General features: G+C 35.9%; 1 protein-coding gene across 2 annotated transcripts in view; it reads right to left on the bottom strand.

Moving 5' to 3' along the window:
• The window catches only part of AGK (acylglycerol kinase), a 117461-nt gene that overhangs the window by 26367 nt on the left and 69832 nt on the right, over positions 1 to 21262 (bottom strand). For both annotated transcript variants that reach the window (XM_011941301.1, XM_011941300.1), the window contains 3 exons: positions 20500 to 20532; positions 19117 to 19211; positions 7434 to 7503 (listed from right to left, as the gene is read on the bottom strand). In XM_011941301.1, coding sequence (XP_011796691.1) covers positions 7434 to 7503; positions 19117 to 19211; positions 20500 to 20532 — 198 coding nt within the window. The remainder of the gene's footprint in view (positions 1 to 7433; positions 7504 to 19116; positions 19212 to 20499; positions 20533 to 21262) is intronic.

Raw genomic sequence — 21262 nt, 5'->3', positions numbered from 1 at the left:
CTGAAGCAGCTTCAAGCATCATCTTCAGAGAATGATCAAGGCCAGGGTCTAAAAAGAAGGAGTCCATGTAATTAGCCAGGAATGGCGAGCAGGGAAAAGGGAAAGGTTCTAACTCCCCATGAACTCCCCTCTGTGCCTCAATTGGTTCTGGGTTGGGAGGGTCTTAAGAATCTAGTTGAAAAAAACAAAAAGAAAAAGCTAGAAAGAATTCTATAAACCTTCCCAGTAACTACTTTAAAGTCAAGTATCAGGCATTATAGATGTCTATATGGAAAAAACTGCCCTTCAAAAATCATGGAATGGTGCCAAGTATGACGCCACCTGGACAAAGCAGTTAAGTGGAAAAACCAATGGACTATGAGAAAGGAAATCTCAATTCTAGTTACATCTCCAGCACAACTCGTCATAATCAAAGGATTCTTTTTTCCCTAACCTGTCAAAGGAGGATACGAATCTCACCCTCAACTTCCTCACTGAGCGGGAGATTCAAGTGAAATGTGAACACAGATTGAACAATCTAAAAGCTAAATAGAAGGCATTATTGTTTTCAATAACTATTTATCTTTGGAGAATCATCAGACATATGATTGATAAGGTTGGATTGTTCTTTGAAAGAAGAAAAATGTGGTATCAGGCTTTAGCTATAATGCTTATAGTACAAGGCTTTTTCTATGATCTTTTCCCCCATATTCTGAAATTAATTTTCAGAAAAAAAGGAAAAAAGAGAAAATGTATCCAACTTAGTTGGGTTCCTCAGAAACCAGAGTAGAGACTGCTGTACCACATTTTCTACAAACTGATTTTCAGAGTTTTCTTTCTGGATTGTGTCATTAATACACAGAGCCTGTGGTAAATTTGATACTGGTTTCATCAATTCACCAAAATCAGTATATTTCAAAGAAAAACATAAAGGAGATAAGAGACATTTAAATATAAGCACAGGCCGGGCCCGGTGGCTCACGCCTGTAATCCCAGCACTTTGGGAGGCTGAGGTGGGTGTATCACGAGGCCAGGAGTTCAAGACAAGCCTGATCAATATGGTGAAACCCTGTCTCTACTAAAAATACAAAAATTAGCTGGGTGTGGTGGCAGGTACCTGTAGTCCCAGTTACTCAGGAGGCTGAGGCAGGAGAATGGCTTGAATCTGGGAGATGGAGGTTGCAGTGAGCCAAGACTGCACCACTGCACTTTAGCCTGAGTTACAGAGTGAGACTCCATCTCAATCAATCAATCAATCAATCAATCAAAGCACAGCAAGAATTTCCAGTTAAATCTCAGATACTCTGGGATGGATTACTTCTAACACATATGTAAGAAAAAATAAATCACTCAGTTATTAAGAGATGTATCCTGATCCACCTCCTTTGGTAATAACAGTATTTTAAATAATATCTCCATAGATAACAATCTCTAGTACCTTTCCTAGGCTGAAATTTCAGCATAGCCAACCCATGTTGTGAAAACAAGTTAGCTTTATTATATGCTAAAAGATCAACTGCAATTTAAATCACTTTTATCATGATCAGTGAGGTCATGGTGACGAGTCCAGACATCAGTGCACGAGAAGAAAAGAAAATAAAAGGCAAGCTCATGGGTTCGCCAATTGTAAATATACTTATAGCAAGCTCTATGTAACTAACAGCAACTTTTTAGGATTGAAGTTTGGAATCATGACACAGTGAGGACCCTTCATTCATAAATATCAAGGAACCTGAATGAATATAAGATGTTCATCCTGAATGTAGCTGGTACATTTTCAGGCCAAATCTAAGAACATGGGGCTCACCGTTTATAGGGTTATTTAACTTCGCAGCTCTGCCCTCCTAGGAATATGCCCTTTCCAGAAAAAAAATAAGAGTTTAGGTGAAAAAGGAGTCACTACGTAACTACTATCCAAGTGAGAATACCTGTCCTGTTTTCTAAGATTTAAATTATTTTTTAATAGAGAATGCTGATCAAGAATTGACAATAGCTACTGGACCTTCTTAACCTCAAAGTTATTTTGGAAAAGTGTCAAACCAAAACAATTTTTAAACAGTACAATGAACACCATTTATACCTTTCACCTAGATTCACCAACTGCCAACATTTCCTCCATATTAGCTTTATCTGTGTGTATATGTTCTCCAGTGATGTTAAATTTGCTAATAAATTGCAGACCCATGACCCTTTACCACTACATATTTCATCATGCAGCTCCTAAGAACAAGAACACACACAGACATAACCATAACACCACTGTCCCTCTCAAGAAATCTAACATCGATACATAATATTTAAGATATAGTTTACACTAAAATGTCTCTAATTGTTCCAATAATGCCTTTTATGGATTGCCATTATTTCTCGTTTTTCCAATTCAGGCTCTTGTACTGCAGTTAGTTATTTCTTTAGTATTCCTTAATCCAGAACAGACTGTCTACCTTCTTTTGGATTTCATGACATTGCCATTTTTTGATGAGTCCAATTTTTGTTTTTAGAATTTGGATTTGTCTAATTATTCATGATTATATTCAGTTAGTTAATACTTTGTGCAGCAAAATACACAAGTGATGTTATATCCTTCTCAATATATCACATCGGGAGGCAGATGACGTCAGTGTATCCATTATTTGCAATGTTAAGTTTGATCACTCGGTTAAAGTAACATATGCTAGATTTCTCCACTATCAAAGTATATTTTCCCTTTTAAATTATTAAGTAACCTGATATACTCTTGAGACTGTGGACTTTGTTTACCAACAATCTTTTATCCAATGGTTTTAGTATTCACTGATGATCTCTACCTCAATCATTACACAGGTGATTTTAAAAATGGAGATTTTCTATCATTCTTTCTGCGTTTACAAACTGGCAATCCTGAAATATCACTGGAAACTCATGGATTCTTCATTTTTAAGGCATTATGATTCATCAGCATTATTGTTCTTCGTAATATTCAAAGAGTCCCAAAATTGGCGAGTAGGACACCTGAAGGCTACATCTTTTGTGATATCTCCATCAGCTTTTGAGTACTTTCTTGCCTTGTTATTGCCCTGCGAAAGCCATCCCTTCACAGAGCCTTGGTTATTTTTATTGAGAATGGTATTTAAAGCCCCTTCTGGGTGCCAAATATCATCACTGCTATTAGGTATCATTGCTTCTAAGTCTTTTTAAAAAATATATGTCTAATACAATTCATCAGTTCATGTATAAATCAGTAAGAAAACATTACACAATAAGAAAAATGGGAAATTCTATTCCCACCTAGCATGTAGGAAAGTACAAAGAACACTGTCCCACCCTAAAAATGAGAAAAAGCCAGATAATCTACAAAATCATAACTTTAAAAAAGCTGATCAGAGAGCTAAGATTGCAAGATGACCAACTAACATGAATTCAAAAAAAGACAAGCTACTCTAATAGGGTGATGAGATGTGAGAACAGTTTCACCTTTGGGAGGGCATGAGAGGAAGAGGTGGCCACCATACACACAGGTAAAAATCACTATCCTATTTTATATTTGTTTATATTTATTAACTCTTTTAATATTCAAGACAACCATATGAGGTAGATGAACTACTTGTGGACCAAAGGTCATCAATAGATGAACTACAGCCTGGGCAACAAAGTGAGACCCCATCTATACAAAAAAATCTTTGTAAAAAATTAGACAGGCATGGTGGTGTGGGTTTGTAGTCCTAGCTACTTAGGAGGCTGAAGCAGGAAGATCCCTTGAGCCCAGGAGTTGGAGGTTGCAATGAGCTATGATCGTGCCACTGCACTCCAGCCTCGGTGACAGAGTGAGATCCTGTCTCAAAAAAATAAATAAATAAAATAAAGGAACTAAAAATAGCAATACAATTATATTGAGAGTAGATAGAGAGCAATTCTTATATATCTCACAGATGTTGCAGGTTTGGTTCCAGACCACTGCAATAAAGTGAGTATTGCAATAAAATGAGTCACAGGAACTTTTTGGTTTTCCAGTGCATATAAAAGGTATGTTTATATTATACTAGTCTATTGAGTGTGCAACAGCATTACGTCAAAAAAAGCATGTACCTTAACTTAAAAAAATGCTAACATTAAATGCTAAATTTAAAAATGCTAACAATTATCTGAGCTTTCAGCAAGTCCTAATCTCTTTGCTGTGGAGGGTCTTGCCTCTATGTTGATGGCTGCTGACTGATCAGGGTGGTGGTTGCTGAAGGTTGGGGTGGATGGGACAATTTCTTAAAGTAAGACAGCAATGAAGTTTGCAATATCGGACTCACCCTTTCATGAAAGATTTATCTGCAGGATATATGCAGTTTGATAGCATGTGACTTACAGCAGAAATTCTCCCAAAGTTGGAGTCAGTCTTCTCAATCCCTGCCAATGCTTTGTCAACTAAGTTTATGTAATATTTTAAATCCTTTTTGTCATTTCAACAAGGTTCACGGCATCCTCATCAGAAGTATATTCCATCTCAAGAAATCACTTTCTTTGCCCATCCATAAGAAACAACTCTTCATTCAAATTTTACAAGATTGTAGCATTTCAATTACATCTTCAGGTTCCACTTCTAATTCCAGTTCTCTTGTTATTTCTACGACATCTGCAGTTCCTTCCTCCACTGAAATCTTGAACCCCTTCAAGTCATCCATGAGGGTTGGAATCAACTTCTTTCAAACTTCTGTTAACACTGTTATTTTGACCTTCTCCCATGAATCATCAATATTTGTAATGGCATCTATAATGGTGAATTGTTTCCAGAAGGTTTTCAATTTATTTTGCCCAGATACATCAGATGAATCACTATCTATGACAGCTGGGACTATCGGCCCACACCACCATGCCAGTCTAATTTTTTACAAAGTTTTTTTTTATAGATGGGGTCTCACTTTGTTGCCAAGACTGTAGTTCATCTATTGATGACCTTTGGTCCACAATTTATTTCTTAAATAATAAAACCTGAAAGTTGAAATTATTCCTTAATCCGTGAGATGCAGGATGAATGTCTGTTAGCAGGCAAGAAAACATTAATCTCCTTGTACATGTCCATCAGGGGCTCTTGGGTGGTCAGGTGCTTGCTAATAAGCAGTAATATTTTGATATGAATTGTTTTTCCTGAGCAGTGGGTCTCAACAGTGGGCCTAAAATATTCAGTAAACTATGCTGTAAACAGATGTGCTATCACCCAGGATTTGTTCTTCCAGTTACACAGCACAAGCAGAGTAGATGCAGCATAATTTTTAAAGGCCCTAGGACTTTTGGAATGGTAAATGAGCACTGGCTTGAACTTAAAAGTCACCAGCTGCAGTAGTTTTTAACAAGAAAGTCAGCCTGTCCCAAACTTTGAAGCCAGCCATTGACTTCCCGTCTCTAGCTATGAAAGTCTGAGATGGCACATTCTTCCAATAAAAGGCTGTTTTGTCTACACTGAAAATCTGTTGTTTAGTACGGGTACCTCTGTCAATCATCTTAGCTAGATCTTCTGGATAACTTGCAGCACCTTCTCCATCAGCTAATTGCTGCTCCACCTTGCACTTTATGTTAGGAGAAGGGCTTCTTTCCTTAAACCTCATGAACCAACCTCTGTTAGGTTTAAACATTTCTTCTGCAGCCTCTTCACTTAACTTAGCCTTCATAAAATTGAAGAGAGTTAGGGTCTTGCCCTGGATTAGGCTGTGGCTTAAGGGAATGTTGTGGCTGATTTGGTCTTCTATCCAGACCACTAAAACTTTCTCCATATCAGCAATATGGCTACTTCAATTTCTTTCTTTCTTCCTTTCTTCCTTCCCTCCTTCCTTCCTTCCCCTTCCCTCCCTCCCTCCCCCCCTGCTTGCTTTCTCTTTCTTTTCTCTCTTTTCTCTTCTCTCTCTCTCTTTCTCTCTTTCTTTCTTTTTTAGACAGACTTTCGCTCTTATTGCCCAGGCTGGAGTGCAATGCCGCGATCTTGGCTCCCGGGTTCAAGCAATTCTCCTGCCTCAGCCTCCCAAGTACCTGAGATTACAGGCATGCGCCACCACACCCAACTAATTTTGTATTTTTAGTAGAGATGGGGTTTCTCCATGTTGATCAGGCTGGTCTCTAACTCCCAGCGTCAGGTGATCCACCCACCTCGGCCTCCCAAAGTGCTGGGATTACAGGTGTGAGCCACTGTACCGGGCCACACTTTCTTATCATTCATATGCTCAGTGTAGTAGCACTATAAGTTCCTTCAAGAACTTTTCCTTTGCATTCACAACTTGGCTATTTGGCCTGAGGCCTAGTTTTCAGCCTATCTCAACTTTTAACATGGCTTTCTTACTAAGCATAACTATTCCTAGCTTTTTTTTTTCTTAAATGCCCAGCTAATTTTTGTATTTTTAGTAAAGATGGGGTTTCACCATGTTGGCCAGGCTGGTCTTTAACTCCTGACCTCAAGTGATCCACCTGCCACGACCTCCCAAAGTGCTGGAATTACAGGTGTGAGCCACCGTGCCTGGCCTCATCTATAGCTTTTGATTTAAAGTGAGAGACAGGTGTCTCTTCTTTATGTGAACACTTAGAGGCTCAGTAGGGTTATTAATTCGCCTAATTTCAATACTGTTGTGTCAGAGAGAACAGAGACAGGTAGGGAAACGGCTCTATGGTGGAGCAGTCAACGCACACATTTAATTAAGTTTGCTATTATATGTGGGCACAATTCATGGTGCCCCAAACAATTACAATAGTAACATCAAAGATCACTGATCACAGATCACCATAACAATATAGTAATGATGAAAAAGTTTGAGGTATCATGAGGATTACCAAAATGTGACACAGAGTCATGACGTGAGCACGTGCTGTTGGAAAAATGACACTGGTAGACTTGCTTGGGGCAGGGTTGCCACAGACGTTCAATTCGTAAAAAGCACAATATCTGTGAAACGCAATAAGGTGAAGTGTAATAAAATGAGGTATGCCTGTAAAACAAAGAGGTCAAAGATAAGGTCTAAAACTGATAAATCAAAAAGTAGTTAAAATTAACCAGGTGTGGAGGTGGGTGCCTGTAACTTCAGCTACTTGGGACGCTGAGACAGGAGAATTGCTTAAACTCGGGAGGCAGAGGTTGCAGTGATCTGAGATTGTGCCACTGCACTCCAGCCTGGGTGACAGACCAAGACTCCGTCTCAAAAAAAAAAAAAAAAAAAAAGTAGTTAAGTATACTTAACACTACTGAACTGTATACTTAAAAATGACTACAATGGTAAATATTATGTTTTTAGCCACATTTTAAAAATAGGAACAAAAGCATATTAGTAATAACAACTAGAATTAACAGGTAAAATTAATTTTCTCTGGGGACTAATACTTGGGGTAGGAATGGAAGAGCAACTATTGTTTTCATTATGATCTCATTTGAACTGCTACAGTTTATTTTCTTTAAAATGTAAGTGAGTATTACTTTCACAGTTTTTTCAATATGTGATGAAAAGATTTACCTTGATCTGCAAGACATCAAGTGGAACTGTCTCTCCTTTCACAATGGCAAGTGTGGCATCAGTAATATGCCTAAAAGAGAGAAGGAAATGATCATATTGTGAAAAAGAGGCAACATCTCCCCCGCCACACTGCCACATGCACTCATGCACAAACACACACACATATCTCTCTCTCTCTCTCCCCCGCCTTCCTCTTGCCCAAAGTACTAGTAGTTTATAGGGACTCAAAGAGAAAGCTTTGGCAAGGAGAAGTTCATACAAGACACCGATCATTTATTCATTTAACATTTACTGAATCTCTACATTGTGCCTGACTCCTATTTACCATTGGAGAATATGATACTTAAATAATAATAACATTTTTTATTCATTGTAAAAAACTCAGGCATTTCCAAAAACAATATTTATTCTTGCTCTAACAGCCAGAAGGGTAACTAAAGGGCAGGACTTGTTATAGTTATCGTAGCAAAATATAATCCAGAACCTGAGACATATTTCTGTTATTTTCCAGGACTACTAGGATGCGCTTCATTTTAATTGCTGATTCTTTTGAACACAGACTGTTCTTATCCACATTCTAAGAGTCATTTGGAAAGCCTATAGGTTAAAAAAATTATTCATCAAAAGGCATGTACTATTGACATCCATGTAGCACATGTGAAACTATGCCAGGCTGAGAAGCAGTTCTAGAGTTTGTCATTTATTAGATCTAAGGTTAGACACACATAAACATACAATAGTGCACAAAAGAAATTTTGAATCGACAAGTGGCTACACAGTAAGATATTGCTGTCTCTCAGAGCAAACGAGTGCACCCACACCAAGCGCTTCCTTGCCCAGCGTGCCCGCCCCTCCTGGAAACAGTCTGCAGTCTCTGCGCATGGCTGGCTATTCTCTTCCTTCAGATCTGAGCTGAACTATCACCACCTCAGAGAGGCCTATCCCAGCCAGCCTAGACGGATGTCCTTCCCTAACCTCCATCACTGAACTGCACTCATAACTCTCCACAGTAGACAGATCACAATTTAGGATATGTATTTCTTTATTTACTTTACCATCTGTCTCCTCTGGAGATCGAAAGTTCTACAAGATTAGTGATACGTTACACCCATTTATTGACCAATATAAAACCTACACCTAGCACAGTGCATGGCACATAATAGGCATTTAACATTTGCTGAATGTATTATTTTATTCTGTAAAATTTCCAGCAAATACAAGAGTACAAATGATTATACCACGAACCCATACATTCCTCATCCAGCCTCAACAATGACCAACTCATGGCCAATCTTATTTCCTTCTATATCCCCCACTCACTGCCCCCTACTCTGTATCAATTAAAGCAATCCTAGATATTTTAACACTTCATCCATAAATTATTATGTACTCCAAAAGACAAAAACATTTTTTAAAAAATGTGAAATACTATTTTCATACCTAAAACATTAAACAATTCATTCATATAAAAATATACTTGCTCAACATTCAAATTTCCCCAATTAATTCATAAGTATTTTAGTTTCTTTGTTCAAATCAGGATCCAAATAAGATGTATTACTTGCAATTGGCTTATAGATTTCAGGTCTCTTCGAATTTACTGAGTCCCTCTCCTCTTCTCTTCCCTACTTCAGGAAACAGGTTGTTATCTTACTGAGTTTCTAAGGTTTGGATTTTACTGATTGAATCCCTATGGTATTAACATGTATCTCCATTCCCTGTATTTTCTGAAAACAGTGTCTAGGAGAGAAAATCTGTAACATATTTGGCTTTAAGCTTTTGGCAAAAATAGTCCATATGGTGGTATGTACTTCCACCGCGAAGTACATGGTAGCTGCTTGACTCTCCTTTTGTGATGGTGGAAATGATCAATAATCATTGCCTAGAGTAATTAAGACTTGCAAACTGGTAATCTTTTAATTCTATTATTCCTTCTAGTTTATTATCTGGTCTGCAAAGAGAAACTTTCCCTCATTCATAATTTGGATATCCTGAAATGTTGGTCATATAAGAAAGTCAGAATACTTTTTAAACTTTTTAAAAATCAGTTTTCAAAATAAGCTGATTTCCTAGTATCCTCCAAAAGTGACCAGTTTTTCATTTTTATTTACCTAGTATCACTATGACCTCATTTGGTGATTTAAATATATTTGATATATCTTAATACATTACAGTTATTTGCCTTATTGATATTCAAATTGTCCCAAGTCAATGCATTTTAATGGTGGGATACAAGCATCAATATACAATTAGAATGAATGATGAGAAAGAATAACCACACAAAGTCCATATCAATATTATCCAAACTAAGGAGAAACTAACAGCTTTTCCTTAATGCTTACTTAAGCAAGTTGAATTATCTAAGTTTGAAAGAACTTCTGTGATTTTTTAAAAACTTTTAAGACTTTGTTTTCTCAGAGCAGTCTTAGGTTCATAGCAAAATTGGGGAAGGTACAGGGATTTCCCATATACTGCTCCCCCACATATGCACAGCCTTCCCTAGTATCAACATCTCCACCAACATGGTACATTTGTTACAATTAATGAACCTACATTGACACATCATTACTACCCAAAGTCCACTGTTTGTAACACAGGAACAGAAAACCAAACACTGCATGTTCTCACTGGTAAGTAGAGCTGAACAATGAGAACACATGGACACAGGGCGGGGAACAACACACACCAGGGCCTGTTTTGGGGGTGAGGCGGAGGGAGGAAGAGCATCAGGACAAATAGCTAATGCATGTGGGGCTTAATACCCAGGTGACGGGTTGATGGGTGCAGCAAACCACCATGACACATGTTTACCTATGTAACAAACCTGCACGTTCTGCACATGTATCTCAGAACTTAAAATAAAATTTAAAAAGTCCAGTTTGCACTAGGGTTCACTGTTAGTGTTGTACATTCTGTAGGTCCGGATAAATGTATAATGACATGTATATACCATTAGAGTATCACACAGAGCATTTCCACTGCCTTAAAAATCCTCTGTGCTCCAGCTTTTTATACCCAAACCTTAACCCCTGGCAATCACTGATCTTTTTATTGTCTCCATAGTTTTGCGTTTTCCAAATGTCATATAATTAAAATCATACAATATGTAGTTTTTTCAGACTGACTTATTTCACTTAATAACTGCATTTGAGGTGTTTTCATATTATTTCATGGCTTGATACCTCAATTCTTTTTATTGTTGGATAATATTCCATTATCTGAATGTACCACACTTTATTAATCCATTCACCTACAGGTTATTTTTTCCTGTGTGAGTTGTGGCAAATTGTGTCTTTCAAAGAATTGGTTCGTTTCATCTAAGTTATCAAATGTTTGGGTGTGGAGTTGTTCACACGATTGCTTTATTATCTTCACAGTGTCCACACTCTTACAAGCGATAGCCGCTGCAGTGATGTCCTCTCTTTCATTTCTAGCATTAGTAATTTGTATCCTTTTTTCTTAGCCTGACTAGAAACTTCCTGATTTTATTGATCTTTTCCAAGAACCAGCTTTTGGATTGATTTCTTTTATTGATTTCCTGTTTTCAATTTCATTGATTTCTGCTCTAATTTGTATTACAGTCAGCCCTCCACATCCATGAGTTCTGCATTCATGGATTCAACCAACTGGATGAAAGTTATTTTTTTAAACACTGTATCTATACGGAATACTAGACATTTTCTTGTAATGATTCCCTAAACAATATGGTATAACAATTATTTACATAGCATTTATATCATATTAGGTATTATAAGTAATTTAGAGGTGATTTAAAGTATATGGGAGGATGTGCATAGGTCATATGCAAATGGTACTTCATTTTATATTGGAGACTTGAACATCTGTGGATTTTGGTCTCCTTGGAAGGTCCTGGGACCATCCCCCATGGATACTGAGGGACAACTGTATTCTGCTCTTCTGTTTACTTTGGATTTAATTTGCTCTTTTTTCTTGTTTCCAAAGGGGGAAGCTTAAAGTATTGATCTTTCTTCTTTTCTAATATATACAATTAATGCTACAAATTTCTAAGCCATGCTTTTGCTGCATCCCACAACTTTTGATAAGTTCTGTTTTCATTTTCTCTCAGTTCAAAATATTTTTAAATTTCTCTTGAGACTTCTTCTTTGATCCATGTGTTATTTTGAGGCATGTTTTATAATCTCCATGGATTTAGTTTTTTCAGACTGACTTATTTCACTTAATAACTGCATTTGAGGTGTTTTCATATTATTTCATGGCTTGATACCTCAATTCTTTTTATTGTTGGATAATATTCCATTATGTGAATGTACCACACTTTATTAATCCATTCACCTACAGGTTATCTTTCTGTTACTGATTTCTAGTTTAATTCCATGTGGCCTAAGAGCAGACAGTGTGTGATTTCCATTTTTAAAAATTTGTTAGGGTGTGTTTTATGGCCCAGAATGCGGTCTATCTTAGTGAATGGTCCATGTGAGCTTGTAAAGAATGTGTATTCTGTTGTTGTTGGATGAAGGAGTCTAGGTGTCGACTGTACCTTTTTGACTGATAGTGTTGTTGAGTTCAACTATGTCCTCACTGATCTTCTGCCTGCTGGATCTGTCCATTTCTGATAGAGGGATCTTGAAGTCTCCAAATATGGTAGTGAATTCATCTTGCAGTTCCACTAGTTTTTGCCTCATGTAGTTTGACACTGTGTTGTTAGGCACATACACTTAAAGGACTGGCTCATCTTCTTGAATAACTGATCCCCTTATCATCATGTAATGCTCTTCTTTATCCCTGATAACTTCCCTTGCTTTGAAGTCTGCTCTGTCTGAAATTAATATAGATAACCTTATTTTCTCTTTATTAATGTTAACATGGTACTTTTTTCTTCAGCCATTTACTTTTAATCTGCAAGTGTCTTTATATTTAGTTAGTTTCTTATAGACAACATACAAACTGGGTCTTGTTTTTTATGCACTCTGACAATCACTATCTTTTAATTGTACATTTAGACCACAGATATTCAAAGAGATTATTGAAACAGTTGCACTAATATCTACCATATTTGCTTTTTCTAGTTGTTACCCTTTTCTTTCCTCCTATTTTTGTCTTTTTTTTTTGCCTTTTGTGATTCCAACTGAACATTTTATACAGTTCCATTTTCTCTCCTGTCTTAGCATATTAGTTACACTCCTTTTTAACTTTTGTTAGTGGTTGGAATATACATATACAACGAATCCAAGTCTTTTCAAGTAACACTATATCACTCCATTGGTAGTGTGAGTATATTTATTTGATATAATAAAATAATTCTAATTTCTCTCTTGTATCATTGCTGTCATTTCACTTATATTTAAAAACATATATGATATATACATAAGCATGCACAAGTGAATAATTGTTGTTACTGTTGTTTTGAACAAACTGTTACCTGTTAGATCAATTAAGAAAAATGAAAGATTTTATTTTACCTTACTTATTTCTTCAGTGGCCTTCCATTCTTTACACAGAGCCAAATTTTTTACCTTTACCATTTTTCTTCCCTCCAAAGAACTTCTTTTAACATTTCTTGCAAGATAGATAAATTCCCTCTATTTTTGTTTGAGAAAATCTACTTCTCCTTTTCTTTTGAAGGATAATTTTGCAGGGTACAGAATTCTAGGATGGTAGCCTTTTCCTCTCAATACTTTAAATTTCCCACTATACTCTCCTTTACTTGCATGATTTCTGAGGAGAAGTTGGATATAATTCTTATCTTTTTTCTTCTAAAAGTCAAGTCCTTTTGTCCTCTGGCTTCTTTTGGGATTTTTTTCTTTATCTGATTTTCTGTAATATGAAATGATACGCTTCAGTGTGATTTCTTCGGTATTCATTCTGTGTGGTGTTCTCAGAGCTTGCTGAATCTGTGGTTTGGTGTCTGACATTAATCTGGAGAAATTATCAGTTATTACTGTTTCAAATATTTCTTCTCTTTCTTTTCTTTCTGATATTCCCATTATAAGTACATCTTTTGTAGTTGTCCCAGAGCCTGTGGATATTCTGTTTTTTTCCTTTTTCTCTTTTGCTTTTTGCTTTTCAAAGTTTCTATTGAGATATCATCCAGCTCAAAGGTTCTTTCCTCAGCTATGTCCAGTCTACTAGTAAGCCCATCAAAGGCATTCGTCATTCCTGTTAGTATCTTTGATCTCTAGCACTTCTTTTTGATTCTTTCTTAGGGCTTCCATTTCTCTGCTTATAGTACCCATCTGTTCTTGTATGCTGTCTGCTTTATCCATTAGACTCCTTAGTATATTAATCATCATTGTTTTAATTTCCAGTCAGCTAATTCAAACATCTTTACCACATCCGGCTCTGATGCTTGCTCTGTGTTTTTGAATTGTATTTTTTGCCTTTTAGTATGCCTTATAATTGGTAATCTGATATGACATACCAGGTATAATGAACTGCTAGTAAATAGGCCTTTAGTACTGTAGGGGTAATGTGTGAAGGGAGGGGAAGCAATGATTAGGTCTCAGGCTTTAATGAGCCTATGTCTCTGGACTTTGAACTTTATAAGTGTTTCTCAGTTTTTTCTCTTCCCTTAGGTGGGACAGAATGGCTAGAGTGAGCTGGAATTGGCTTTTTCCCTTCTCCCACATGCAAGGCTGTGGCTGAGTAGAATTAAGTGTTTCCCTTCCCCAGTAAGTTAAACCTTCATAATGCTCCAGCAGGTTGGGCTCTGGTTAACTTGTTTCTGCTGAGGACAGGCCTTGTTAAGAAGAACAGAATACTGTGGCATATTTCAAAATGGTTCCTTTTCCCCACCAGTGCCAGAAGTATAAGGCGATTTTTCTCTGATATTTATTGTGAGCTCCTGGAGGTATATCTCACAATATTGTGGGGGACTCCTTATGACTGGATCCCAGGAGACTGGGAATCCTCTCAGAGCTAGTCACACTGAGCTTCAGCAATTTATCAATTACAGTTCAGGTTTTCCTACCCTGGCACTGGTTTCCAAAGTGGTTTCCAGTATGTGTCTTCGTTAAGTCAAAATCCCCTGCATTCACCTGTCTCTCCAATCTTGGGGGCAGCAGTTTGCCCTATGTCCTCCCTTCTCATTCAGATACAAGAAGAGTTGCTGAGTTTTCAGGTTGTTCAGCTTTTTATTTATTGTTAGGACAGAGTGACAACTTCCAAGCTCCTTACATGTGGAACTGGAAACTAGAAGTGTAACTTCTTTTTTAAAGTTAGATTTATTAGGGTATGATATATACACAGTAAAATTCATACTTTTAGGTACACTGTTTTACACATTTTGACAAATGCTGCAGTCATATAACTACCACCATAACAAATATATATAACATTTTCAACATCCCAAAAAGTTCCTTCATAACCCTCTGTAGCCAACCCACTCCCCGCACCTTCAGCTCCTGACAATTACTATGTTTTCTATGTCTCGAGTTTTGCCTTTCCCAGAATGTCATAAAATAGAATCGAAAAGTATGGAGCCTTTCCAGTTCAGGTTTTTTCCTTAGCATGAGCTTTTCATTTACACTATTGTTCGTGAATGGATGTATCAATAGACTATCAATATTCCATTGTACGGATGTACTAGAATTTGTTTATCCATTCACCAGTTGATGGACATTGGCATTGTTCCCAGTTTTTGGCAGTTAGGAATAAAGCTACTATAAATATTCATGCATGGGTTTTTGTACGGACAAATGTCTTCATTTCTTTTGAATAAATACCTATAAGTGTGATGGCTGCTCCTATGGTAAGTATATGTTTAATTTTATAAGAAACTGTCAAACCATTTTCTAAAGTGGCTACCATTTCATATTTGCACAAATGATATCCAAGAGTTTCAGTTACTGCATTTGATGGGTTTTTATTTGCTTTTTTTTCTCTTGTTTATGCTGTCCTAATAGATGCATAGTGGCATCTCACGGTAGATTTAATTTGCATTTCCCTAACGACTAAAGATTTTCTTTTAGAATTTTTATAGTTTTAGGTTTTATATATAGGTTTACAATCCATTTTATGCTAATTTTTATATATAGTGTGAGGTATGGATTGAATTTTACTTTTTGTATATGTTCAACTGTTCCAATACTGTTTGTTGAAAAAAACTGTCTTTTCTATTATACAGTGAATGGCTTTGATGCCCTTGTTAAAAAATCAATTGTCCATATGTGTGTGGGTCTAATTCTGGACTCTTTCTTCTGCTGATTTATATCTCTTGTTTTGCCAACACCACACTGTTTTGATCACTGTAGCTTTAGAGTAAGTATTGGAAATAGATAGGGTAAATCCTTAAACTTTGTTGTTTTTCAAAATTATTTTGGTTATTTTACTTCCTTTTTCTATATAAATTTTAGAATCAATTTGTCAATTTCTACAAAAAGCCTTATGAAACACTGATTGGGATTGTATTGAATTTATAGATCAGTTTCGGAGAGAATGACATCTTAGTACTGAGCCTTGCAATCCATGAACACAGAAGTATCTCTGTTTACTTGGGTCTTCTTGAGTTCTCTCTTTGGTGACTTGTAGTTTCCATCATATAAATCTTACACATATTTGGTTAGATTTATCCATAAGTATTTCATGTTTTCTGTAAAGGTATATCAGTGTTAGTGTCCTATTGCCTCTATTGTTACATAGCTATATTTTGGAAAAATAAATATAGTAACTATTATTAATAAAGTAAAATTATTATTTTGTCTGGAGTTTAAGTACAACTACAAGTAGAAGTCATTTAGAAAGTACTTTAATTTCCATTTTAAAAAGGGCAGTTCCTAAACAAACAGGGCCCCTCCTAATCTATTCTGCTATGTACAGAACTGGTTGATACTGTTAATTTCATAGAAATTGTTGCTGTCCCATGGTAACTGATTTGAATGACTACAAAACATTCTTTCCTTTTTAAAAAAAAAAAAAACTTTTCCAGGTGAAGCAGTTAGCAGTAGAATAGAGGCTTATCTGTTTTGATTTATATTTGTTTTAATTATAGCATCTAGAATCAGTAATTGTAGTCAACTTATTTGTTATTTACTGTTTGTCCCCCCAAATGAATTTTTAATAAATATGAATAAAGTCTACTAGGCATAATTACACTTACCTAACTAGACCTATTCTAGCCTTTTAACAATCTTCTTAAGTAAGTACTACTAGTGTGCATTTGGTAAACACAGGTAAGAGAAACTGAGGTCCAGAGAGATTGAATGAAATTCCCAAGAGGACAAAGCCAGCATGTCACAAAATGAAATTTGTCTCCAAAGATGTGCTAACTTAACCTGTAAAGCTGCTTTGGAGGTATCAAATGGATATTAATGGATTCCCAAAGAAAAAATCCACATCTAAAATCTGGGTGCTCTACAGGCCTCCCCATCAATGTGTTCAGGACTAAATGTAAACACCTAAGGAATCAAATCCACCTAAACCAGAGTTTCTAACAAAGTTAGGTACAACTTGAGATACTTTAAAATCCCAAGATACACACGTTAACTCAAATGCTTGGGTTCAACTCTAGCTGAAACTATTATATTTTCTCATGTATCTCTATCAACTCATTTTTACACCATTTTTTCTCTCCAATACAGATGCTACTTGGGAAGTAGGTAGCAGTTTGGAATATGAGTTTCAGTTTAGGAGAAAGTAAGTAGCACGCTCACAAGTTTAAGTTAATTTGATATGAATATATTAACTCTGAAGAAAGCTATTAGAAAGGATCCTAAAGCACTGTACTTACTCTGAACAGTATTTAACACACTGATTTAGTAAATGCCTTTGAGAGGCTGACCTTAAAAAAAAAAAAATTGTTGTAACTCAAAAAGTCTTTTTATATTAAATTTTTTTCCTAAATTGCTTGGCAGAAGACAGCTAAAATCACAACCTATAATTTATCATTCTCCTGCCAATAACTAAAAGTTCTAAATAAAGCAGCACTGTAGCATGGAATAGCACTTTTCGGATTATCTACTTGCAACATTCCGAATTCAAAATTCTTTTTTTCCTCTGTAGTAACTATGGTACAACGAATCTTGACAGCATTGCAAAAAGCAAAGGCTTGTTCTTTTTAAACAGCCTTAGGCTTCTGCCATTTTGTGAGGCTTACAGAATTCTGAACTCAGGAAAGACTTACCTGATTACCTAAGAGCCCTGGGGCATGCTTATAAATTAAGTTTTATAAATTTTTAAATTATAAATAGCAGCAGCAACAACAGTAGTTTAACTACAATGGAAAAATTAGTTCCCCCAAACTGAGACTCTCTCAGACCCTGGGGGTTGCCGTGCTCTATAAATTAGCTTTCGGACAGGCAAGGGGTCTCCCAGGAAAATGGTCTACCCCTGGATCAATGACATAGGCTATTTGGAATATTGGCTAAAGCAATTCAAAAAATCTACACTGACACAGGGGAAGATAAGCTCTCTGATTTAACCAACACCTGAATCAGACAGGATTTATCTTGGAGAAGCAAAAAATGTGAGCAATTAACTGTCATTATCTACTGCCCCCTCAGAAATTCTAAACTGGGAAAAAAAGTATGGCCAACTGAAATGGCCTCTCCTATAGTTAGGCCTCAGGATGGCTAATGAATAACAGAATAATCCCCATTATATTAAGGTTTGAAACATGAAAGAAGTTTGAATGAAGGTCTGACATATATCTATGTGTGTATGCCTAGTATTTTGAAAACTGGACCAAGGTGCTTATTAAAAGAAAATATAGAATTGTTAAAAGATATATAGTTGACTCCTAAAATTACAATAGCAAAAATAAATTCACAAAAGCCAGCCTAATCAAAGAATCCCAAAGCAGAAAAAAAAATTCCTTAACCAAAACAGAAAATCACTTGAGTAGTATTATTGTTATTTATTCTAGAAGATTATAACCAGAAAAATCATGAGAAAACTTTCATTAAATCATGCAATATATATTTATTTATTGACTTCCTCCAATGTGTCACAAAGCTTACGTTAACCATCAGGCAACTGATCTCTCAGCTCTCTCTCCATTTATTTGAGTCTTCTTGACAACTGTTTGCTCAAAGTGATGTTATTAATCACTGTCAAAGCTCAAATTCAAGATTCCTAACTTCTTGAAAGAGCAGAGCTTTGTTTACATAATGCCTTCAAGCAAAAAACAAGAGTGATACCAACAATTTGCTTGACTCCCGAAAACACTGTGAGACTCACAGCAATTTAATTTAGATGTCAGAGTTACACTGCTTTCCCTGTCTACTTTGTCTACACTGCCTACCACTTTAGGTATTCCGAAAAGGATGTGGCTATATTTACTTGTTTTATCTATTTTAAATATCAAGATAATGAAGCCAGGCTACTAGTTTAATCTTCACAAGGGACTTGCTATTTGTCATTGTGTATACTTAAAGCAAACAAATGATCAGCACAAATCTCTCTTCACTAAAGAATCTTACAATGCACAAGCACAAAAACGGTTTGGGTCAGGGATATTACCTTCACAACTGACAAAAGGACATCAAGTATTCACCTCCACCTGACCTGGAGACTTATCATAAGAGTCCCACAACCAAGTTGGGAAACTTCCCAATGAACTGAAAGGTTGAACTCTGATCTAGGTCCTCCTCTTAATTATTTGAAGTTTCAGGCTATCAAAACTCAAAAAAGTTACAGTATATACACAAATTTTTCATTCCCAGGCTCGCTCACCCACAAATGCTAATTCCCCATATTGACAACCTACTGGACTTTGTTTCCACTTTCAGCAAAGAGGGTATGACTCAAACTACTGGTCTCTCCCAGTGGGATAAATCCAATGGGAATCTTACTGAAGGTAGCCTACGGGGAAAAAAGAAGAAGAAAGTTTTATTGTTATGATCAGAAAATCAGGCTTAGTGGAGAAGCACAGGTGTGTCTACTATGACAAATAACTGACCCTGTATCTGCCTCCCCATCTCCTTTCCCACATCCCTAGACCAGTAATCAAATAAAGCTAGGTGGGTAATTTCTAAAACAAGGCAGTCAATGACAACAAAATGACTCAGAATTTGGAAGAAATATTTCAGTACTCATTAATGACAACTGTTTGAAAGAAATTTGGTTAAGATAATGAGGGTTTTGAAGATATTAGATCAATGCACTAGTGCAACAGAGACTGTATTACGTTGTCACATTATTTGATAAAGTTGCAGATAAAATTCAACTAAAAATGTCTACCATTTATACAGTGACCAATGATAGGTGAAAGTGCTTTATAAACTATCTTAAGTACAAATAAGGCAAAGAGAATAAACAAATTCAAGTAATAGATGGTACTGGCATAGTAGCTAACTTAATTAAATGCCACACATACAATAGATACTATAAGGTTCAAAACAATTCTGAGCACAATGTATTATTACCAAAGGGACTGAGAAGGATCTTCTAGCTATTATAGAAAACTGCATAAAATAATGTCACAAAACATCCATGTGCCCACAACCTAGATTTAACAAATGTTAACATTTACCTTTTTGCTTCATATGTTTTAAGAAATAAAACGACGGAAAAATGAAAGTCCCTTCTAAACCTATTCTCCTTTCTCCCCTCCCAGAGGAGACCATTATCCTGCGTTTGGTGTGATTCCTTTCCATCCACATTATTATTATTTTGCTACATATCTAGGCATCCATTAACAATACATAGTATTGTTTTCTGAATCTTAAAACATTGTAGAAATGCATAACATACCTGGGCAACCTGATGTTTTTTAATTCAATACTTTTGAGATTGAGCCATGTAGATATTTATACATTTAGTTCATTCATTTTAACTGTTAGATGATTCCCACTATATGAATATGCCACAATTTCTTTACGAAAAAGTTCTTTGAAAAAAATATTCCATAACAAAATTTTAAATAACCATTGTCAAAGTTTTTGGATGCCATCAATTACCAAACCAGAAAAGTCCCCATGTGTTAATATATGTGTTCTATGACATGGGTAGCAGCATTTTCTTTTCTAAAATTCAAGAAAGCAAAATGTGTACCCGTTTTAAAATATAAAATGGAAAAAAAAGTAAAAGAAAGAGCAATAAAGAACAGAAAAATAAAAGTTAAAATGCAATTACTTTCTTAAATGCTCACCTCATCTGTTCGTCGAAGAACTCCAGTAACAACCTACAAATGTAATAATAAAACATTATTATAAACAATATGTATTTCCTATATAATAAAAGAATTGGATTCAGTTTTCATAGACCATAAACTTATTCCTGTTTTCTTCTTAGAAGCTCTGTTAAAAGATGCATTGGATCTTAAAACATATAGTATTCTCCAATACAATTAGCGCTAAATTAGATTTTATTTTTGACCTAGGATCTACAATACAATAAAGGCTAAGATAAAATGATTATAAAAACTCCAAGTCGTATTAGTAAAAACATGTTTTAAGTTCTATAAAATGGGTATAAATATGATGTATACATCAATTATACAGAAAACCCTAGTTTACTGCTATAAAGTACATTTACAGGAAAAAAGCACTTTGCTACACTCAGAGTGTGCACTTAACAAATTGTTCTTATTGGCAAATATGAAGGACAATATTCTGTAAAAACTGTGAAAAATACCTAAATAAAAAAATTTCTCATAATTCCACCATGTCAGATAACCAATTATTATTATTATTATTATTATTATCATCATTATTATATTATTCTTTTGCAACAGAGTCTCACTCTGTCACCCAGGTTGGAGTGCAATGGCATGATCTAGGATCACTGCAACGTCCGCTTCCCAGGTTCAAGCGATTCTCCTGTCTCAGCCTCCCGAGTAGTTGGAATTACAGGCGCCCACCACCATGCCCAGCTAACTCTTTTTTTATTTTTAGTAGAGACAGGGTTTCACC

Source organism: Colobus angolensis, unplaced genomic scaffold, assembly GCF_000951035.1.
Source record: "Colobus angolensis palliatus isolate OR3802 unplaced genomic scaffold, Cang.pa_1.0 Scaffold2, whole genome shotgun sequence".
Lineage (NCBI taxonomy): Eukaryota > Metazoa > Chordata > Mammalia > Primates > Cercopithecidae > Colobus > Colobus angolensis.
Note: the sequence above shows the minus strand (reverse complement) of the source record. Positions and strands in the feature narration are given on the sequence as shown.